General features: G+C 40.3%; 1 protein-coding gene across 5 annotated transcripts in view; it reads right to left on the bottom strand.

The window, feature by feature from the left end:
- Positions 1-12,297: 12,297 nt before the first annotated feature.
- Positions 12,298-24,444, bottom strand: part of NEK5 (NIMA related kinase 5) — a 39,359-nt gene continuing 27,212 nt past the window's right edge. For 3 of the 5 annotated variants that reach the window (XM_072134485.1, XM_072134486.1, XM_072134487.1), the window contains exons 13-23: positions 23,981-24,044; positions 22,563-22,682; positions 21,416-21,499; positions 20,222-20,320; positions 19,972-20,052; positions 19,789-19,869; positions 18,840-18,927; positions 18,542-18,706; positions 17,730-17,846; positions 16,832-16,940; positions 12,298-16,175 (exon numbers count right to left, since the gene is read on the bottom strand). In XM_072134485.1, the coding sequence (XP_071990586.1) occupies positions 15,776-16,175; positions 16,832-16,940; positions 17,730-17,846; positions 18,542-18,706; positions 18,840-18,927; positions 19,789-19,869; positions 19,972-20,052; positions 20,222-20,320; positions 21,416-21,499; positions 22,563-22,682; positions 23,981-24,044 (1,408 nt within the window). In that variant the 3' untranslated portion in view covers positions 12,298-15,775. The remainder of the gene's footprint in view (positions 16,176-16,831; positions 16,941-17,729; positions 17,847-18,541; positions 18,707-18,839; positions 18,928-19,788; positions 19,870-19,971; positions 20,053-20,221; positions 20,321-21,415; positions 21,500-22,562; positions 22,683-23,980; positions 24,045-24,444) is intronic. The other 2 variants (XM_072134488.1, XM_072134489.1) reach the window with 2 other exon arrangements.

Genomic DNA, 24,444 nt, shown 5'->3' with positions numbered 1-24,444 from the left:
AAGACAGGAGGGATCGTGAGCTTTTCTTCACCCATTGGATCGTAGAGCGAGGATTAGGGCGCACTGGAGGATATACGCACTTCAGACTATTGGGCCTTCCGGACCACCCGATGGTTTAAAGGTAGGCAGAAACTTTTTATTTCTCATGTCTCTACTTTTCTTTTTCCTAGCATCTCTTTTGTGGCCCAGAAATGGAATACACATGTCATGTGTCCTTTTTTTGTGTCACAACATTTTACCTGATGCCAGGGAAGAAGACCCCTTTATAATTCTTATATTTGGATTGTCAAATTTTTTGGACCATTAGGCGGGCTCTGGAGATGGAATGGCCAGCTTTAAGGGGAAGGAGGAAGCTGGATCTTTTAACATCATCAGTCAGCTATGAAGGCTTCATATATGATGTTAGCTTAAAAGTCCTAAGCCTTATGATCCAAAATATTTACATGCATGTGAAATTTCTAATTATGGTATGTTAGGGTTTTTGTATTGGCATTGCACACCTGTTTCTGGCTCTCACTTTGAGCAAGGAACAAGTAATTTCTGTTGGAATAAAGACAATAGGCAACAGACGTTGGATGTCTAGGAGGACGACGCGTGAAAAGACAGGGATGCCAGGGAAGAAGACCCCTTTTTTAATTCTTATTTTTGGATTGTGAAATTTTTTGGATCCTTAGGCAGGCTCTGGAGATGGAATGGAATGGCCAGCTTTTAGGGGAAGGAGGAGGCTGGAACTTTTCACATCATGTGTCAGCAATGAAGGCTTCATATATGATGTTAGATTGAAAGTACTAAGCCTGATGATCCAAAATATTTACATGCATGGGAAATTTTAAATTATGGTTTGGTAGGGTTTTTGTATTGGTGTTGCACACCTGTTTCTGGCTCTCACTTTGAGCAAGGAACAGGTCATTTCTGTTAGAATAAAGACAATAGGCAACACATGTTGGATGCCTAAGAGGACTACACGTGAAAAGACAGGAGGGATCGTGAGCTTTTCTTCACCCATTGGATCGTAGAGCGAGGATTAGGGCGCACTGGAGGATATACGCACTTCAGACTATTGGGCCTTCCGGACCACCCGATGGTTTAAAGGAAGGCAGAAACTTTTTATTTCTCATGTCTCTACTTTTCTTTTTCCTAGCATCTCTTTTGTGGCCCAGAAATGGAATACACATGTCATTTGTCCTTTTTTGTGTCACAACATTTTACCTGATGCCAGGGAAGAAGACCCCTTTTTTAATTCTTATTTTTGGATTGTCAAATTTTTTGGACCATTAGGCGGGCTCTGGAGATGGAATGGCCAGCTTTAAGGGGATGGAGGAGGCTGGATCTTTTCACATCATGTGTCCGCTATGAAGGCTTCATATATTATGTTAGATTGAAAGTCCTTAGCCTGATGATCCAAAATATTTACATGCATGTGAAATTTTAAATTATGGTTTGGTAGGGTTTTTGTACTGGCATTTCACACCTGTTTCTGGCTCTCACTTTGAGCAAGGAACAGGTAATCTCTGTTAGAATAAAGACAATAGGCAACACACGTTGGATGCCTAGGAGGACTACGTGTGAAAAGACAGGAGGGATCGTGAGCTTTTCCTCACCCATTGGATTGTTGAACGTGTATTAGGGAGCACTGGAGGATATACGCATTTCAAAATATTGGGCCTTCCGGATGAACCGATGGTTTAAAGGTAAGCAGATACCTTTTATTTCTCATGTCTCTGTACATTTCTTTTTCCTAGCATCTCTTTTGTGGCCCAGAAATGGAATACACATGTCATGTGTCCTTTTTTGTGTCACAACATTTTACCTGATGCCAGAGAAGAAGAAGCCTTTTTTAATTCTTATTTTTGGATTGTCAAATTTTTTGGATGATTAGGCGGGCTCTGGAGATGGAATGGCCAGCTTTAAGGGGAAGGAGGAGGCTGGATCTTTTAACATCATCAGTCAGCTATGAAGGCTACATATATGATGTTAGATTGAGAGTCCTAAGCCGGATGATCCAAAATATTTACATGCATGTGAAATTTTAAATTATGGTTTGGTAGGGTTTTTGTATTGGTGTTGCACACCTGTTTCTGGCTCTCACTTTGAGCAAGGAACAGGTCATTTCTGTTAGAATAAAGACAATAGGCAACACACGTTGGAAGCCTAAGAGGACTACGCGTGAAAAGACAGGAGGGATCGTAGCTTTTCGTCACCCATTGGATCGTGGAACAAGGATTAGGGCGCACTGGAGGATATACACATTTCAAAATATTAAACCTTCCGGATCACCCGATGGTTTAAAGGTAGGCGGATACTTTTTATTTCTCATGTCTCTGTACATTTCTTTTTCCCAGCATCTCTTTTGTGGCCCAGAAATGGAATACACATGTCATGTGTCCTTTTCTGTGTCACAGCATTTTACTTGATGCCAGGAAAGAAGACCCCTTTTTTAATTCTTATTTTTGGATTGTTAAATTTTTTGGACCATTAGCGGGCTCTGGAGATTGAATGGCCAGCTTTAAGGGGAAGGAGGAGGCTGGATCTTTTAACATCATGTGTCAGCTATGAAGGTTACATATATGATGTTAGATTGAAAGTCCTAAGCCTGATGATCCAAAATTTTTACATGCATGTGAAAATTCAAATTATGGAATGGTAGGGTTTTTGTATTGGTGTTCCACACCTGTTTCTGGCTCTCACTTTGAGCAAGGAACTGGTCATTTCTGTTAGAATAAAGACAATAGGCAATACACATTGGATGCCTAAGAGGAGTACGCGTGATAAAACAGGCGGGATCCTGAGCTTTTCTTCACCCATTGGTGGTGGAGCGAGGATTAGGGTGCACTGGAGGATATACGCACTTCAGACTATTGGGCCTTCCGGACGACCCGATGGTTTAAAGGTAGGCAGATAGCTTTTATTTCTCATGTCTCTGCACATTTCTTTTTCCTAGCATCTCTTTTGTGGCCCAAAAAATGGAATACACATGTCATGTGTCCTTCTTTGCGTCCCACAATTTTACCTGATGCCAGGGAAGAAGACCCCTTTTTTCATTCTTATTTTTGGATTGTCAATTTTTTGGACCATTAGGCATGCTCTGGAGATGGAATGGTCAGCTTTAAGGGGAAGGAGGAGGCTGGATCTTTTAACATCATGTGTCAGCAATGAAGGCTTCATATATGATGTTAGATTGAAAGTCCTAAGCCTGATGATCCAAAATATTTACATGCATGTGAAAATTCAAATTCTGGTATGGAAGGGTTTTTGTATTGGTGTTGCACACCTGTTTCTGGCTCTCACTTTGAGCAAGGAACAGGTCATTTCTGTTAGAATAAAGACAATAGGCAACACACGTTGGATGCCTTGGAAGACTACATGTGAAAAGACAGGAGGAATCGTGAGCTTTTCTTCACCCATTGGATCGTGGAGCGAGGATTAGGGCGCACTGGAGGATATACGCACTTCAGACTATTGGGCCTTCCGGACGACCCGATGGTTTAAAGGTAGGCAGATACCTTTTATTTCTCATGTCTCTGCACATTTCTTTTTCCTGGCATCTCTTTTGTGGCCCAGAAATGGAATACACATGTCATGTGTCCATCTTTGTGTCACATCATTTTACCTGATGCCAGGGAAGAAGACCCCTTTTTTAATTCTTATTTTTGGATTGTCAAATTTTTTGGACCATTAGGCGGGCTCTGGAGATGGAATGGCCAGCTTTAAGGGGAAGGAGGAGGCTGGATCTTTTCACATCATGTGTCAGCTATGAAGGCTACATATATGATGTTAGATTGAAAGTCCTAAGCCTGATGATCCAAAATATTTACATGCATGTGAAATTTTAAATTATGGTATGATAGGGTTTTTGTATTGGTGTTGCACACCTGTTGCTGGCTCTGACATTGAGCAAGGAACAGGTAATTTCTGTTAGAATAAAGACAATAGGCAACACACGTTGGATGCCTAAGAGGACTACGCGTGAAAAGACAGGAGGGATCGTGAGGTTTTCTTCACCCATTGGATCGTGGAGCGAGGATTAGGGCGCACTGGAGGATATACGCACTTCAAACTGTTGGGCCTTCCGGACCACCCAATGGTTTAAAGGTAGGCAGATACCTTTTATTTCTCATGTCTCTGCACATTTCTTTTTCCTGGCATCTCTTTTGTGGGCCAGAAATGGAATACACATGTCATGTGTCCTTTTTGTGTCACAACATTTTACCTGATGCCAGGGAAGAAGACCCCTTTTTTTATTCTTATTTTTGGATTGTCAAATTTTTTGGACCATTAGGCGGGCTCTGGAGATGGAATGGCCAGCTTTAAGGGGACGGAGGAGGCTGGATCTTTTAACATCATGTGTCAGCTATGAAGGCTTCATATATGATGTTAGATTGAAAGTCCTAAGCCTGATGATCCAAAATATTTACATTCATGTGAAATTTTAATTTATGGTATGGTAGGGTTTTTGTACTGGCGTGGCACACCTGTTTCTGGCTCTCACTTTCAGCAAGGAACTGGTAAATTCTGTTAAAATAAAGACAATAGGCAATACACGTTGGATGCCTAAGAGGACTACTCGTGAAAAGACAGGCTGGATCGTGAGCTTTTCTTCAACCATTGGTGGTTGGAGCGAGGATTAGGGCGCACTGGAGGATACACGCACTTCAGACTGTTGGGCTTTCCGACCACCCAATGGTTTAAAGGTAGGCAGATAGCTTTTATTTCTCATGTCTCTACACATTTCTTTTTCCTGGCATCTCTTTTGTGGTCCAGAAATGGAATACACATGTCATGTGTCCTTTATGTGTCACAACATTTTACCTGATGCCAGGGAAGAAGACCCCTTTTTTAATTCTTATTTTTGGATTGTCAAATTTTTTGGACCATTAGGCGGGCTCTGGAGATGGAATGGCCAGCTTTAAGGGGAAGGAGGAGGCTGGATCTTTTCACATCATGTGTCAGCTATGAAGGCTACATATATGATGTTAGATTGAAAGTCCTAAGCCTGATGATCCAAAATATTTACATGCATGTGAAATTTTAATTTATGGTATGGTAGGGTTTTTGTATTGGCGTGGCACACCTGTTTCTGGCTCTCACTTTCAGCAAGGAACAGGTAATTTCTGTTACAATAAAGACAATAGGCAACACACGTTGGATGCCTAAGAGGACTACGCGTGAAAAGACAGGATGGATCGTGAGCTTTTCTTCACCCTTTGGATCGTGGAGCAAGGATTAGGGCGCACTGGAGGATATACGCACTTTAGACTATTGGGCTTCCCGGACGACCCGATGGTTTAAAGGTAGGCAGAAACCTTTTATTTCTCATGTCTCTGCACATTTCTTTTTCCTAGCATCTCTTTTGTGGCCCAGAAATGGAATACACATGTCATGTGTCCTTTTTGTGTCACAACATTTTACCTGATGCCAGGGAAGAAGACCCCTTTTTTAATTCTTATTTTTGGATTGTCAAATTTTTTGGACCATTAGGCGGGCTCTGGAGATGGAATGGCCAGCTTTAAGGGGAAGGAGGAGGCTGGATCTTTTAACATCATCAGTCAGCTATGAAGGCTTCATATATGATGTTAGATTGAAAGTCCTAAGCCTGATGATCCAAAATATTTACATTCATGTGAAATTTTAAATTATGGAATGGTTGGGTTTTTGTATTGGTGTTGCACACCTGTTTCTGGCTCTCACTTTGAGCACAGAACAGGTCATTTTTGTTAGTATAAAGACAATAGTCAACACATGTTGGATGCCTAAGAGGACTACACGTCAAAAAACAGGAGGGATCGTGAGCTTTTCTTCACCCATTGGATCGTGGAGCGAGGATTAGGGCGCACTGGAGGATATACGCACTTCAGACAATTGGGCCTTCCGGACGACCCGATGGTTTAAAGGTAGGCAGATAGCTTTTATTTCTCATGTCTCTGCACATTTCTTTTTCCTAGCATCTCTTTTGTGGCCCAGAAATGGAATACACATGTCATGTGTCCTTTTTGTGTCACAACATTTTACCTGATGCCAGGGTAGAAGACCCCTTTTTTAATTCTTATTTTTGGATTGTCAAATTTTTTGGACCATTAGGCGGGCTCTGGAGATGGAATGGCCAGCTTTAAGGGGAAGGAGGAGGCTGGATCTTTTCACATCATGTGGCAGCTATGAAGGCTTCATATATGATGTTAGATTGAAAGTCCTAAGCCGGATGATCCAAAATATTTACATGCATGTGAAATTTTAAATTATGGAATGGTTGGGTTTTTGTATTGGCGTGGCACACCTGTTTCTGGTTCTCACTTTGATCACGGAACAGGTCATTTTTGTTAGTATAAAGACAATAGTCAACACATGTTGGATGCCTAAGAGGACTACGCGTCAAAAAATAGGAGGGATCATGAGCTTTTCTTCACCCATTGGATCGTGGAGCGAGGATTAGGGCGCACTGGAGGATATACGCACTTCAGACTATTGGGCCTTCCGGACGACCCGATGCTTTAAAGGTAGGCAGATACCTTTTATTTCTCATGTCCCTGCACATTTCTTTTTCCTAGCATCTCTTTTGTGGCCCAGAAATGGAATACACATGTCATGTGTCCTTTTTTGTGTCACAACATTTTACCTGATGCCAGGGAAGAAGACTCCTTTTTTAATTCTTATTTTTGGATTGTCAAATTTTTTGGACCATTAGGCAGGCTCTGGAGATGGAATGGCCAGCTTTAAGGGGAAGGAGGAGGCTGGATCTTTTCACATCATGTGTCAGCTATGAAGGCTTCATATATGATGTTAGATTGAAAGTCCTAAGCCGGATGATCCAAAATATTTACATTCATGTGAAATTTTAATTTATGGTATGGTAGGGTTTTTGTATTGGTGTTGCACACCTGTTTCTGGCTCTCACTTTCAGCAAGGAACAGGTAATTTCTGTTACAATAAGGACAATAGGCAATACACGTTGGATGCCTAAGAGGACTACTCGTGAAAAGACAGGAGGGATCGTGAGCTTTTCTTCACCCATTGGTGGTGGAGCGAGGATTAGGGCGCACTGGAGGATATACGCACTTCAGACTGTTGGGCTTTCCTACCACCCAATGGTTTAAAGGTAGGCAGATAGCTTTTATTTCTCATGTCTCTGCACATTTCTTTTTCCTAGCATCTCTTTTGTGGCCCAGAAATGGAATACACATGTCATGTGTCCTTTTCTGTGTCACAACATTTTACCTGATGCCAGGGAAGAAGACCCCTTTTTTAATTCTTATTTTTGGATTGTCAAATTTTTTGGACCATTAGGCAGGCTCTGGAGATGGAATGGCCAGCTTTAAGGGGAAGGAGGAGGCTGGATCTTTTCACATCATGTGTCAGCTATGAAGGCTTCATATATGATGTTAGATTGAAAGTCCTAAGCCTGATGATCCAAAATATTTACATGCATGTGAAATTTTAAATTATGGAATGGTTGGGTTTTTGTATTGGCGTGGCACACCTGTTTCTGGTTCTCACTTTGATCACGGAACAGGTCATTTTTGTTAGTATAAAGACAATAGTCAACACATGTTGGATGCCTAAGAGGACTACGCGTCAAAAAATAGGAGGGATCATGAGCTTTTCTTCACCCATTGGATCGTGGAGCGAGGATTAGGGCGCACTGGAGGATATACGCACTTCAGACTATTGGGCCTTCCGGACGACCCGATGCTTTAAAGGTAGGCAGATACCTTTTATTTCTCATGTCCCTGCACATTTCTTTTTCCTAGCATCTCTTTTGTGGCCCAGAAATGGAATACACATGTCATGTGTCCTTTTTTGTGTCACAACATTTTACCTGATGCCAGGGAAGAAGACTCCTTTTTTAATTCTTATTTTTGGATTGTCAAATTTTTTGGACCATTAGGCAGGCTCTGGAGATGGAATGGCCAGCTTTAAGGGGAAGGAGGAGGCTGGATCTTTTCACATCATGTGTCAGCTATGAAGGCTTCATATATGATGTTAGATTGAAAGTCCTAAGCCGGATGATCCAAAATATTTACATTCATGTGAAATTTTAATTTATGGTATGGTAGGGTTTTTGTATTGGTGTTGCACACCTGTTTCTGGCTCTCACTTTCAGCAAGGAACAGGTAATTTCTGTTACAATAAGGACAATAGGCAATACACGTTGGATGCCTAAGAGGACTACTCGTGAAAAGACAGGAGGGATCGTGAGCTTTTCTTCACCCATTGGTGGTGGAGCGAGGATTAGGGCGCACTGGAGGATATACGCACTTCAGACTGTTGGGCTTTCCTACCACCCAATGGTTTAAAGGTAGGCAGATACCTTTTATTTCTCATGTCTCTGCACATTTCTTTTTCCTGGCATCTCTTTTGTGGCCCAGAAATGGAATACACATGTCATGTGTCCTTTTTGTGTCACAACATTTTACCTGATGCCAGGGAAGAAGACCCCTTTTTTAATTCTTATTTTTGGATTGTCAAATTTTTTGGACCATTAGGCGGGCTCTGGAGATGGAATGGCCAGCTTTAAGGGGAAGGAGGAGGCTGGATCTTTTCACATCATGTGTCAGCTATGAAGGCTTCATATATGATGCTAGATTGAAAGTCCTAAGCCGGATGATCCAAAATATTTACATGCATGTGAAATTTTAAATTATGGAATGTTTGGGTTTTTGTATTGGTGTTGCTCACCTGTTTCTGGCTCTCACTTTGAGCACGGAACAGGTAATTTCTGTTAGAATAAAGACAATAGGCAACACACTTTGGATGCCTAAGAGGACTACGCGTGAAAAGACAGGAGGGATCATGAGCTTTTCTTCACCCATTGGATCGTGGAGCGAGGATTAGGGCGCACTGGAGGATATACGCACTTCAGACAATTGGGCCTTCCGGACAACCCGATGGTTTAAAGGTAGGCAGATATCTTTTATTTCTCATGTCTCTGCACATTTCTTTTTCCTAGCATCTCTTTTGTGGCCCAGAAATGGAATACACATGTCCTGTGTCCTTTTTTGTGTCACAACATTTTACCTGATGCCAGGGAAGAAGACTCCTTTTTTAATTCTTATTTTTGGATTGTCAAATTTTTTGGACCATTAGGCAGGCTCTGGAGATGGAATGGCCAGCTTTAAGGGGAAGGAGGAGGCTGGATCTTTTCACATCATGTGTCAGCTATGAAGGCTTCATATATTATGTTAGATTGAAAGTCCTAAGCCTGATGATCCAAAATATTTACATTCATGTGAAATTTTAAATTATGGAATGGTTGGGTTTTTGTATTGGTGTTGCTCACCTGTTTCTGGCTCTCACTTTGAGCACGGAACAGGTCATTTCTGTTAGAATAAAGACAATAGGCAACACACGTTGGATGCCTAAGAGGACTATGCATGAAAAAACAGGAGGGATTGTGAGCTTTTCTTCACCCATTGGATCGTGGAGAGAGGATTAGGGCGCACTGGAGGATATACGCACTTCAGACAATTGGGCCTTCCGGACGACCCGATGGTTTAAAGGTAGGCAGATAGCTTTTATTTCTCATGTCTCTGCACATTTCTTTTTCCTAGCATCTCTTTTGTGGCCCAGAAATGGAATACACATGTCATGTGTCCTTTTTTGTGTCACAACATTTTACCTGATGCCAGGGAAGAAGACCCCTTTTTTAATTCTTATTTTTGGATTGTCAAATTTTTTGGACCATTAGGCGGGCTCTGGAGATGGAATGGCCAGCTTTAAGGGGAAGGAGGAGGCTGGATCTTTTCATATCATGTGTCAGCTATAAAGGCTTTATATATGATGTTAGATTGAAAATCCTAAGCCGGATGATCCAAAATATTTACATGCATGTGAAATTTTAAATTATGGAATGGTTGGGTTTTTGTATTGGTGTTGCACACCTGTTTCTGGCTCTCACTTTGATCACGGAACAGGTCATTTTTGTTAGTATAAAGACAATAGTCAACACATGTTGGATGCGTAAGAGGACTACGCGTCAAAAAATAGGAGGGATCGTGAGCTTTTCTTCACCCATTGGATCGTGGAGAGAGGATTAGGGCGCACTGGAGGATATACGCACTTCAGACTGTTGGGCTTTCCGACCACCCAATGGTTTAAAGGTAGGCAGATAGCTTTTATTTCTCATGTCTCTGCACATTTCTTTTTCCTAGCATCTCTTTTGTGGCCCAGAAATGGAATACACATGTCATGTGTCCTTTTCTGTGTCACAACATTTTACCTGATGCCAGGGAAGAAGACCCCTTTTTTAATTCTTATTTTTGGATTGTCAAATTTTTTGGACCATTAGGCAGGCTCTGGAGATGGAATGGCCAGCTTTAAGGGGAAGGAGGAGGCTGGATCTTTTCACATCATGTGTCAGCTATGAAGGCTTCATATATGATGTTAGATTGAAAGTCCTAAGCCTGATGATCCAAAATATTTACATTCATGTGAAATTTTAAATTATGGAATGGTTGGGTTTTTGTATTGGTGTTGCTCACCTGTTTCTGGCTCTCACTTTCAGCAAGGAACAGGTAATTTCTGTTACAATAAAGACAATAGGCAACACACGTTGGATGCCTAAGAAGACTACACGTGAAAAGACAGGAGGGATCGTGAGCTTTTCTTCACCCATTGGTGGTGGAGCGAGGATTAGGACACACTGGAGGATATACGCACTTTAGACTTTTGGGCTTCCTGGACGACCCGATGGTTTAAAGGTAGGCAGAAACCTTTTATTTCTCATGTCTCTGCACATTTCTTTTTCCTGGCATCTCTTTTGTGGCCCAGAAATGGAATACACATGTCATGTGTCCTTTTTGTGTCACAACATTTTGCCTGATGCCAGGGAAGAAGACCCTTTTTTTAATTCTTATTTTTGGATTGTCAAATTTTTTGGACCTTTAGGCGGGCTCTGGAGATGGAATGGCCAGCTTTAAGGGGAAGGAGGAGGCTGGATCTTTTAACATCATGTGTCAGATATGAATGCTTCATATATGATGTTAGAATGAAAGTCCTAAGCCTGATGATCCAAAATATTTACATTCATGTGAAATTTTAAATTATGGAATGGTTGGGTTTTTGTATTGGTGTTGCTCACCTGTTTCTGGCTCTCACTTTGAGCAAGGAACAGGTCATTTCTGTTAGAATGAAGACAACAGGCAACACACAGATGCCTAGTAGGACTAAGCGTGAATAGACAGAATGGCTTCTGAGCTTTTCTTCACCCATTGGATCGTGGAGCGAGGATTAGGGCGTGCTGGAGGATATAAGAACTTTATACTGTCGGGTCTTCCGGACCACCTGATGGTTTAAAGGTAGGCAGATACCTTTTTTTCTCATTTCTCTGCACATTTCTTTTTCCTAGCATCTATTTTGTGGCTCAGAAATGGAATACACATGTTATGTGACCTTTTTTGTCATATTTTACCTGATGCCAGGGAAAAAGAGCCCTTTTTTAATTCTTATTTTTGGATTGTGAAATTTTTTGGACCATTAGGCGGGCTCTGGAGATGGAATGGTCAGCTGTTAGGGGACGGAAGAGGCTGGATCTTTTCACATCATGTGTCACTTATGAAGGCTACATATATGATGTTAAATTTGAATTCCTATGCCTGAGGATCCAAAATATTTACATGCATGTGAAATTTTCGATTATGGTATGGTAGCTTTTTCGTATTGGCTTTGCACACCTGTTTCTGGCTCTTGCTGTGAGGAAGGAACAGGTAATTTTTTTAGAATGAAGACAATTGGCAACACACATTGGATGCTTAGCAGGACTACCCCTGAACAGACAGAGCGGATCATGGCTTTACGAAGAGCCAGTATTAGGATGCGCTGGAGGAAAGGCAGGAAAGGATTGTTTTTGGATTGTCAAATTTTCTGGACCATAAGCCAGGCTGTGAAGATAGAATGGCCAGCTGTAAGGGGACGGAGGAGGCTGGATCTTTTAACATTATGCAGCACATTTACTGTGTGAAATTTGAAGATCCAAAATATTTGCATGTAAAACTGTAAATTATGGTATGGTGCGGTTTTCTTAGTGGCGTTGCACACCGCTTACTGGCTCTTGTGTGAGCAAGGAACAGATAATTTCTGTTAGAATGAAGACGATTGGATTGTGGACCAAATCAAAAAAATGGACTACTCAAAAAAGGTCTCCTTTTTTTGAGTCAAAAATATTTGACGTGATGCCAAGGGAAAAGATCACTGTTTTTTTTTATCATTGTAGTGTCAAATTTTTATGGCCCATCAGGCGGGCTTTGGATATGGAATGGAGGAAGGAGATGTTTTTTTACATCACGTGTGTAAGCTATGCACATGATCTAAATCAACAATAAACTTTATTAAGAGGAACATATAGAGGCAAGATACACATTGAATAATGTATCAATCAGACTGTATACAGCAACAAAATAAACATAATTGTATTAACCCCTTTGGGACTCTTGGGCCTCTTTTGGCCTCTAGGACGTGGCACCATTTTTCAAATTTGCCCTATGTCAGTATAAGTGCTCTATAAGATATCCAGGGGATTTTGATATTTTTTTTCTCGTGACATATTGTACTTCAAGTTAGATAAAAAATTTGAATGATATCTTTTTTGTTTAGTTATGAAAAAAAACTAAATTTTTCAAAAATGTTGAAAAATTATTTATAATACCTGTATAAATTTGGTATTACTGTGATCATACCGAACAAAAGAATAAAGCAGAGGTGTTATTTGACATCTGAGAATTTTCTTTCATGGGAAAACCCCTTTAACTGTGTGACTAAGTAGGAATTTGAGGGCTAGCATTTGTACCAGATAGCATGGAATATCTTTTCCTTTATTCTCTGGAAGAGCATCATTAACTGACTTAATCTAGCCACACACGGTGGGTGGTTGGGCAGCCATCAAGAAACTGGCCCCCATTTTCCTGGTGCAATACAGGGTTGCCATATGGAAAGCTTGGTCCATGGTAAAATGGAACAATTCCGGTGTAGCAGGCCCGAATAACCCCTTCCCAGGCTAGGCTTGAGTGTACTGCAAGGCCCAGAATATTCCCCCTCCCAGGTCTGAATATGCCCCTCTGACCCAGGTACAGTCTGGCAGAGGCCACATTATACCCCTTGGGCTGAACTCTTTACCAGCAGGTATAAAATAACCTAGGTGCTATCCATCTAGACCTTAATGGAAACCTACCATGAGGAATCTACTATCAGAAGTGGATCTGATGGTAGATTCCTCCTGGTGCCTCTGCCCTAATCTGTAATGTAATAATCCTGGAACCAAACCTAACTTGTTAAAATCTTTATTTTACTAATATGTAAATTGACTGAAAAGAATACTGGGGCGTGTACTAGCCTGGCCGGGCACTGGGAGCGTAGGCTACTCCACAACCCAATAGCCTCTGCAGTTAATTTACATATAAATTTACATACTAAACTTCTGCGCACAACCGTTTTGTGTGGCAGCGAACTTGCTACATAAACTGCTCACTGGGGCGCCATTGACTAGCATTATGTATGGCCACGATGCGGTGAGCATACCACGACCGAGCCCTGATATCACGTCCACCACTCCATAAACTTTCCCCGGTCGTGTGAACAAGATGTTACTTTCTGTTCACACGTCACATTTACATTTTATTAACATTGTGCTGATTTAAACTATGTTCCTGTAAAAGCAATGTGAACGCAACGTTTATACAGAATATTCATAAATGCTATGTGAATGCAATATTAGCCTGCTTTACAGTGTGATAACATCACATTAATGTAAACCTTGCTTATGTAAATGCTATTTGAACATGTTTGCACCGCAGTTATGTAAATGCAATGTCAGCATGATGTGTGCACTGATTTTACATCAAGGAGATAATTACCCAACGTATACATAAACATCATTTGAACATTATGGGGCAGATTTACTTACCAGGTCCATTCGCGATCCAGCGGTGCGTTCTCTTTGGTGGATTTGGGTCTTCCGGCGATTCACTAAGGCAGTTCCTCCGACGTCCACCAGGTGTCGCTGCTGTGCTGAAGTCCGCCGAGGTCCGCCGGAGTTCACGATCCATAGCTGGGTGCAGGTAAGCGCGGGTAACCCGCCGTAAAAAAGCGATTTGGCCCTTAGTAAATAACCCCTATGTTTTCACCCCATTTATGTGAACCCAATGTGAACGTGATGTTAGGCTACGCTCACACGTTGTATGTTAACATTGTACTGATTTAATCAGTCTTTACATGAACACATAGTGAACATCATGTTTACACCACATGTCTGTGAACATTTGTATTTAAGGACAACCGTTTTGTTCCTAAGGAACAAATGTGATATTTATAAGAAATCTTCACACAGGGACATTTTTTTAATAAAGTGGAATTGAAGAAATGTTTACATATGGGAATGTGAATGCCGAGGTAAGAATGGGAAGGTGCAGCATCTCCATTGTATGTTTTTACCCATTAGGATCTGCACCTGCTACAAAACTGCACTAGAAATCCTCAATGTGTGAATGAAACCTTACAGTGATGTTATGTGTGCGGAAACACTTAGGTTTCTCACTTAAACTTTCCAGAGCTGAATCCCCAATAAAATGTAGAAAACTAAAATAATTCTTGTGTTTGACAAAATGTAACTCATAGGGGGGTACCCTGGCCTGGAAGGGGGGTGTACTCTAGCCTAGGCCACTTTATATCCTGGGGTATAATCTGGCCTAGGCCAAAGTATACCCGCAGTATAATCTGCGCTAGGCCAATTTAACCCCCGGTATAGTCTGGTCTGGGGGTATTCTCTGGCCTGTTACACCAGGTATTGTCTGGGCTTGTATTTTAATTTATGCACTCCCCCTGTTGTTCTAGTAGTCACCCGTCACCTTCTCTATGCAGTGTGTGTTTGTGTGTGTGTGTGTGTGTGTTTGGGGGGGGGGGGGAGACCAGGCGGGACTGCTAGCGCAATGGGGGAGTGCCTACTTAAGGACACCCGACTTACAGACGACCCCTAGGTAATTAGCATAACGTTTATAATTATATTTCCACAATCATGGAACATCATTCCTCAGGAGGGACACATTTACCATCAGTAAACTGAAGGTAGATGTCCTTTATACCATCTTTATACCATGAATTGGGTGACATTATTGCAGTGTTTGGTAATATATGAGCCGCTGTAGCGGTTGTATAGTTAATACAACTTTTTAATAGCAATACAAGATTCTACATACTAAAAGAACACAATCTTATATCACATGACCTAAAATTTTCAATAGCCTGTTATCTCTTATTATGTAACTGTTATTCCATGGAAATTGGTTGTTCATTGTTTCCTTAAAACTTCCACCTTAATGATTGGATTTGACCATCGGCATGGAGAGGGACTTTTGGAATATATGTTGTGGGTTTATACGGATGTGCATCCACATCTACCATTGATTCCATCTAGCACATTACTTGCTGTATATACAGTGTATGCGCTTCTTTATACTAATATATTTTTCATCCACTAGAAAGATGTTTTCGCAAAGACCGTACACAAGCACGGCAGCTGTATATTCGTAGACCTTTTAGGCATAAATTACACCACGTCTCTATTGACTAGAGAGCTAAGGCCTGAAATTTAACCATGTAGCTGGTAAAACAAATGGCATCCAGTATATGTTTATTTCGTTGGTTTTTGCAAGTTTTGAAATGGGGTTTTTATAAGTAGGAGTTCCACAGTACCCAAATTTGCAGAGTTACTCATTCACTTTGGTCATATTTTCCATTTAGTAAAAATATCTCATTGCTTAGACACCAAAACGTGCCTATATGCCTGCTGCCATGTCTATTCTACAGAACAAATAGGAGACTGTGCATTGCCCTTACTGTCAGGATTGGATGCATCGGGAATCTTATCAGAGCCGATATCCGATTTCATCTCATCTGTCTGTCCCTCTACTGAAAAAACTGCATAATGATTAGTTTTCAGGGCACTGAAGGAGGGAGAGGAGTCCTGGGCAGTCACATTAACTTCTGCTTTCTCCGCTAATGATGGGTCCACCACCGCTGCTTCTGTAGTATCTCCGCTTAACTCGTTTTCATGGGTCTTTTCCACAGACGCCTTGGGACTGCAGAGCTCCTTCTTGGTTTCATCTCTGGTAATCTCATCATCTTCATCTCTGTGTGTGAGAACCTTTTCCATCATCTCTATAATTTCTAACTCATCTTCAGACTCTTCAAAGGTGCTGTTTAAGGGCAACACGGAAGGAGATTTTTAAGATTTACTAAAGATCTTACACACAGTAGAGTATATACCTAACAGGTTGGAGACAATCTAAGACCTAATGCCAACCTAATAGATCCCCCACCTTTTGCAAATGGTGGTGTAAACATTTAGGACTCCCCTTTCTCTAAGGGGTGAGATGTTAGCAAACAAGTGGATAAGAGATAGGACTAAAGGGTATGGAAGAGGTATGGAAACAAAAACTGAGCTATGATGCCATGGGTGACATAATGGCAACTTATTGAGGGCACATTTTCATCGTTACTATGAATCCACACTTTTCAACATGATCTGCTGCTCTCAACTCATTCTTAATTTATTGAGGATTAAAGGGATTAGTAAAAATATTTTACATTTCATTTTTATAAATAGTGGCCCACATTTACTAACAGTCTGTACTATGTGCAGTTTGCCTGTGTAGTTTGCAGAGGGCACCAGACACAAGTTGTGGTGCGGACACTTCTTAAATATATGTGAAAGCAGTTAACATAGAAAATAATGCGCAAAGTTTGACAGAAAACTGGTACAAGGTCCATAGTAAATGTGGGTCAATGGTTTTTTGTATTTTATGTTTTTTGTACATTTTTTCGCTTTGTGTTGGTAATTTATTACACTTACGTGTCTTCATCATCCGATCGTGGCTCAAATCTTTCTTCATCCAGATCATCAGATGCTGTATCGGCCTCCGGATCTTTTGCTCCTGGAGGATATTGCTTCAGTGTCCCCTCTATGCAGACAATATTATATAGACTGTAAGTAATGTTTGCTCTACTTTACATTATTGAGATGACAACACAAAACATGTTTTTTACAAATGCTCTTCAGTCTGACTGGTGCCAGTTAAGAACAGGAAGTTCAGCAGCATGTTAAAAAGACCCTCTAGCAAAACAGAATTTTCCCATGTATTCCATCATGGTATTCCATGTCATTCTACACTATAACCTGTTCTTCTCCTTGCTGTCTACTGGCTGCTCCTCAAAAATTAAACAAACTAAATTGTATAATTGAATAATTAAATAGTGATAATAGTAAACTTTGTAATATACTTTATTACAGAAATATGCCCATGTGACTTCATTTTCCACTCCTTTCTCCCTTATTTAAGCAGTTTGTGTAAATTAGCTTTCTGCCCACTGACAGCTGAGAGCTACAGGAACAGTCCATGAATGGTCTATAGTAAATATAGTAATAGTAATTATCTCCTTACAGAACTGAATTATCATGGGAATTATTCTGCAGGTATGGAAAGAGTTAATCATCGGCCTCCTGATCTGTATGAAGTGGACGGATCTCAGGCTTTTAGATACACTGCTCTTTACAAGAGAAAGAGCAGCAAAAAGGCACAGATAGGCTGCTTTACTGAAAGGACATCTACCACTAGGATGAAAGACTGTGTGCAAATGAGCCTGAGGGGCTCCAGGTTCCAATAGTTTACTATTAGTACCTGCTCTATTTGTTTCTGAAATAAACTAAAAGATGCTTCAGGTTTAGCTACTCTTAAACCATAACCATTTACCTTTGGAATGTTCTGGTACAATAGAATCGTCCATATCTGCTGCTTCAAAAGCTCTTATCAAGGTTTGTGGTGCCTCATGTCTCCAGTGTCTCCTGATTCCTATGAGATCCTCATCTTCTTTAATGAAATAAACAGTTTATATGGGCATAAAGAAAACAGTAATTATACTGTACAGTATTTTTTGGACTATAAGGCGCACCGGATTATAAGGTGCACCTTCAATAACTGCCTGCTAAACGTCTAGGTTCATATATAAGGCGCACTGGAGTATAAGGCGCACCTGATTATAAGGATGAATGACCTGTGTACAGTTCAAGGCAGCTGTTGTCTGTAAGTACGGTTCATATATAAGGCGCACTGGACTATAAGGCGCACCTTTGATTTCTGAGAAAATCTAAGGTTTTTTAGTGCGCCTTATAGTCTGAAAATACGGTATATATGGAAGCAAAATTTATACAAACATTTAGATACATCAGTAGTGAGGGTAAACATTATTTTGGTGGAAGGCTACATCAGCCCTTCATCTATAACCTATGTGAGTGCTGGTAGGCAAAGATCCTATATGATTAGGCCATTTTTGCAGGCCACATAACATGAGCTAAAGATCCACAATTGGTCCACATGGCCAGTATTACACATATGTAGTATAATGAATCTACCAAATATTCTATAACTTAATGAATAGTAAAGCTACTCAATTATCAGAAGTGGATAAAACCTACATCAAAAGACATCTGTGCTTGGCATTATTGCCAGGATAATTTGCAATTGAGGTAAAAAAAAAAAATACAAAAATGATGGTCCTGCATTACCTGCCATGCCATATGGGCTGGAACCCCCATCCCACTCTGTGTCACCCATAGCAGTACATTCAGATGTGAAGCCAACATCTCTTAGATTTCCAAGAAGTGTCTGTGGCTCTCTGGAAGTCCATTGTTTTCGAAAGTGTTCTGATCTGTGGTCTGAATTTCCATTGTCTGTGAAAGGACATAACAGAGTTAAGGTTTATATAAGGTAAACCACAGTGAAGCTAAATAATTTCAGTGCCAGACCACTCCTTTCCCTCACCACATGCCCCAAAGCTGGTGGTGTGCCAAAATGTTTCCTGACCTTGATCAATATACTGCTTGCGCCAGTTGGTGCCCTCTAGCTTCTCTCCATCATCAAAGGTTAGTGTGTCGTTAAGAGGATCAGTTTCCTTAAAAAAAATTGAGAATTACAGTTACTGATGAAAATATTACTTTTTTATACAAGTAATATTAGAAATATGTATGCAAATAATTGAAGGCAGTGTGGCTCATCTTATAACAAGCTAAAGGAAACCTGTCACCAGGGACCTAATTTTCACTAAAGACAGGTTGCAAAAACCCACTACAGCTTTATTGCAAAGATGCCTGACAATTTTCATTACAATATAAGTGTATTATAACTTACCTGGCTCCCTGCCAGAATCCCGTGCTGAGTCCCGAGGTTGGCTTTGGTTTGGATGCATTTAAAAATCATGTGTCTTGTCTGTGCTGCTCACTCACTGCTCAGCTCTCAGCCCCCACCTTTCTGCTCCTGTACAGCTCCTCCCTTCCCCACTGATCTTAGCTCACTACACTCTGTCCTTGGGTGAGTAAAGGAGCAGGATAAGCTGTAGATGAGTAGAAAGGTAGGGACTGAGAGCTGAAAACTGAGTGAGCAGCACAAACAAGACAAAAAAAATGCATCCAAACCAAAGCTAACCCCAGGACTCAGCAGCTGACAGGGAACTAAGTAAGTTAAAATACACAATTATATTGTAATTAACATACTTAGAGAAGGCACAAAGGCATATTTGCTATGCAGGTGTATTGGGCTTTTGTAACCTGTCTTTACTGAAAATGAGGCCCTGGTAACAGATTCCCTTTAACTAGATAAAGGAGTTGTTAGAGATATAACTTATGGCCCAGAATTATGATACCGGTAATAAAATTACCTCTATACAGCCTTGGCTATGGGGACATTTAAATGAAAAAATATATATACAGCAATGGTCCACACATAATTACACTATGGAAACCTGAGTTGTTCTGACCTCTCCATTATGGCACCCTTCAGTAGGACCATCTATCTGAATTTCTTCTATGATATCATTGATTTCAAATTTTATTCCACCCTGAAAAATAGAAATTAAATCAGTTTCTTTTTTTATTTCAATTTTTAATTTATGTATTATAGTATTACAAAACAGGACACTAAACCAAAAAATATACTATACCTTTACATTATACTTCTCTTCCAGTGCTTTTCTCTCCTGTCGGTTTTGCTTGATGATGGTACTGAATTGTTGCTGAATCTCCTAAAATATGTTCTTCATTAATACAAGTTCTTCATTAATACAATTAAACTGGAGGATGTATAAAATACAGCATTTTCCTATTTTGGTAGAAGTTTGGGATGTAGAAATTATTCAAACACTCCATGAGCAGCTACCTCTCCTTGATACACCTCCTTGACTACTTATTTACCTCAGTCAGTTCTTCTCCATCGGGCCGGTCTACAGGAGGTTGTCCGCCTTTGTTCCCTGGTTTTACAAGATATGTCCCATCTGTTGCCTTGGGAGCTTCCTGTGAATAAACATATGGCGGAGCATTATTTTTCAGGCAGGTTTATGTAATATATATATATAATGAACTGAAAAAATAATTTTTATCCAAATTCCCTTCAGCCTCTTGAAATTTCTGAGCACTGTATTTGGTTATCTTCAGATATGAGTGGAGCCAATGGCTGGATTCAGGTCCGGGTCAGGAGGCCAAACCCAAATTACAAACCCTCTAGAATCTTCGTCAGTCCTAAATAATTTATAAAGTGGTATTATGCTTGCCCCATGTTCACATGGGAACAGCTAGAGATTATTCTGTTTAATTGTGGTTACTGGGTCGATGCATTCAGATCCACCAAGTAATGCAATTTAAAGGGGTTGGCCAGAATCCAGATCTCTTATGCCCTGCATCTACAGCTGCTTCCTACATCCGATTGACGAACAAGGAGACAACTTCTACCAGTTGTGTGTAAGCAGAGTTTACCGCTGCTCCTGGCCAACAGGATCCTGGCCCTCAAAGAAAGCTAAGAATTGCATTTTAAGAAATTATAGAATAAAAATAATAAGTAAACAAATTATATAATAATTATTATCCAGGGCAAAAGGACACAATCTATAGGTTGGAATAAAACGTCCAGATAAACTCTATTGAGTATATTGAGTAGACCTTTTTTTTCATACATCCTAAAAATACCTAATTAGGCTGAGGGTACATTCACAGAATGTATGTTTGCCCGGGCTACATCCACAGCTACAGCAACGCGCTGGAGAGGAGAAGGGATGAGCGCTGCTCACCCCTCCCCTCTCCATAGAGAAACAACATGTCTTATATTTCACCTTGCATGATGACTGTGCGATGAGACAACGTGTGCTCACCGCACAGTGACCAGGCGCCAAAAGACGTCGATGGACAAATATGTAGCTGCAAATGGTGTGGCCGCATATCGGTCCCCATTAAGTCCAAAGATCTGGTCTGCAATGGTTAGGTAGGTATATACACACATGTTATCATTTATCCTATTGCAGTCTGTTACCCACGATGAACACTTGTACACTTCATAGTAACCTTCTGTGTAGCCATATCCTAATAATATGTATATTGTGACACACACGTTGTTACCTGATGAGCATTGGCTTTATTTTTTATTTCTCTCATTTCATTGTGATACTGTTGACGGATGACTTCAAGCTGTCGTAGATGCTCCTGGCAAGCAAATGTTACACAAAATTTAATATGATTTGATATGTTTCTTTGGGGTAAATCAAACCTAGTCATGGAGAAAAATCCTGCTTTTACACAAGGTAGTTCCTCCGACGTCTGCGCTGAAATTCCCCGAGGCCCGCCGGAATGCACTGAAGTTCACTGGCCTATACCTGGTGAAGGTAAGCACGAGTCCCGTGACACTTTTTTTTTTTTTTAAAATGCAGCGTTTTTTTCCGAATTCGTCGCGTTTTCGTTCGGCCACGCCCCCCGATTTCCGTCGCGTGCATGACAGCGCCGATGCGCCACAATCCAATCGCGTGCGCCAAAATCCTGGGGCAATTCATGGAAAATCGGCGCAAATTGGAAATATTCGGGTAAAACGTGAATCGGACCCTTAGTAAATGACCCCCAAGGTGTTTTAAAAACTCATTATAAAATGCTAAATATAACTAAATTAGCTCAATTCCCTATCAGATTAGTTATACTGTCAGGCAGGGATCAGGAGTGGATTATAATCTTGGCAGTTTGGGTAGTAGCTCAGAGCCCAAGCCCATGGCCACCCAAACCACCACCACCTTCACCCATGAAGTCCTCAAACATCTGTTCCTGCTCTCAATATACATGTATGCAAGAGCCATTTCAGGACCTTTCAAGGTCCTCCAAAGTCCTGAAACTGAGGATTGAATGTAGGCAGAAGGGGCACATCCTCCATTCCCTTGAGCTTGATTCTAGTACCATATGTCAGAAGTGAAATCTGGACTTGTAGGGGCTATAATATTCATACAGCCCAGGGCCCACAAATGATCCCTGCCAAGGATCATTTCAGCAGATACTTCTCTGTGGCTGGGATAGACATGTATCTGATACTGATTTGTTTCCCATTAAGATGCTGACCCTAGTGTCTATAAAGACCTTGTGAAAATGGAAGTCTCCTCTTCGTTAGACGACCATGCTGTATATCTGCAGTAACCCCTTTTGGTACAGATTGCATCCTACCGAAACTGAGATAATCTACTTTCACCTTTGCTAAAAGTTCATATGTAATGTGTGACAATGATTGTACCTCATGGTCTTTGGCTTGTTGTTTCTGAGGTAACTTGTTACCTGGACGATCAACCCGCACATCCACTCTGAAAACTGGTGAATGTTTACCATAGGGATCAGCAGAAGAAGGACGGAGCCCCTAAATAAAGACACCAGAAAGTAAAAATATGTGTGGTAGACATGTGTCTCACTAAAACATTGACAGGAAAGAAAAGAAAGCTGCTAAAATGATAGACTCCATTATTATTACTATCAGACTAAAGATGGTAATGAATCCCATTGTCTGTATAATGAATTGACAGGTTGCATTTTCTATTGAAAGAATAACTTTAATAAAAAAAATTGGGCCAAATTCAATCACACCCAAGCCTACCTCTTGTCACACCAGGGTACTGCTTGGGACTAATATGATATGTTATCATGTACTTAGTTTAAAGTGACCACAGGATATGCATTCAATAGACTTACTTCACTTTTCTTCAGGAGTTTTAATTATTTCATTAACAATTTCAATAGTCATGAAAACATTTAAGCAATTTCATTAATTGTAATGTAATTCATCCAAAAATATAGTTTGCAATATTTTTGTATGGATTATTATGAAATTGCTTATATGTTTTCATGAATATTGAAATTTTGAATGAAAAATCCTGAAATAAAGTAAAAAAAGGTCTATTGCATTCTTATTTCATGTTGTCATTTTCTTGGACACTATTCACTGGAGCGTTATTTATGAGGAAATAGAAGATCCTGTTATACTAGACCACCCCTCTTTTTATATATTCCCTACACATACTATGATTTTTTTGTACTGGATTTTTGTTGTACTTAGTTTAAAGTGAACCTGTCACCAGGAATGACATTTTTAGCTGGTGACAGGTTCCAATAGCCTATGCTATTGTGATTTTAAAAATGCCATTGTCAGCCTTCTGAATAATTTTAGTAGTTTATATAAGTCTAATTCACATAACCTGGTTCCCTGCCAGCAGCATGTAGTGAGTCCCTGTGTAGGGAGTAGCTGCATATTGTGAGTGCCTATGTCTCTTCATGTAATATTCCTCTACTCCACACCATACCCCTCCCTGCTGGATGAGTGTGGGGAAGAGGAAGCCAGGTAACGTGAATTAAACTTTTATAAACTACTGAAATGATTCAGTATTTTTTTTAAATCAACACCTTTCACCAGCTAAAAATTGCCTTCTGGGGAAAAGTACGCTTTAAAGCAAAGTGATTAATGCTTCAAAATATGATGCCAAAAAATGTTATTTTCTTACATTATCATATTCTGTCTCCAATTGGATTGTACACTATCATTTTAATGATGTTAAAGCCTTAACAAATACCATTATTATTTTTATCACTAATTATTGTATATGTGATGCTTTGGTAATACTGTAATTTAGTGAATATTAATTCACACATAAAATATTTACTCACCAGTTGTTTTTCAACTTTTATCTTAATCTGTTCGGCCTCCTGCTTCCTCTGTAAGTAGTCATTCCTAAGAAACAAGGTTTAATGATGAATTGTATAACACAGTTAAAACAAAAATTCCATCAATACACTGAGACAGATAGATGGCAGGTTTTAAATTGATCAAGGAAGTTTTTAAGAACTGTATGATATTTATATATGGACTATACAGGCGGTCACCTACTTAAGGACACCCAACTTACACATGACCCCTAGTTACAGACAGACCCCTCTGCCCACTGTGACCTCCCTGGATGTTACTATAGTCCCAGGCTGCAATGATCAGCTGTAAGGTGTCTGAAATGAAGCTTTATGGATAATCCTTGGTCCCTTTACAACCAAAAAAATTGAAAATCTAATTGTCACTGGGGCAAAAAATTTTTTTGCCTGGAACTACAATTATAAAATTTACAGTTTCATCTTACATA

This window comes from Engystomops pustulosus, chromosome 2, assembly GCF_040894005.1.
Source record: "Engystomops pustulosus chromosome 2, aEngPut4.maternal, whole genome shotgun sequence".
In the NCBI taxonomy this organism is placed as follows: Eukaryota; Metazoa; Chordata; class Amphibia; order Anura; family Leptodactylidae; genus Engystomops; species Engystomops pustulosus.
Note: the sequence above shows the minus strand (reverse complement) of the source record. Positions and strands in the feature narration are given on the sequence as shown.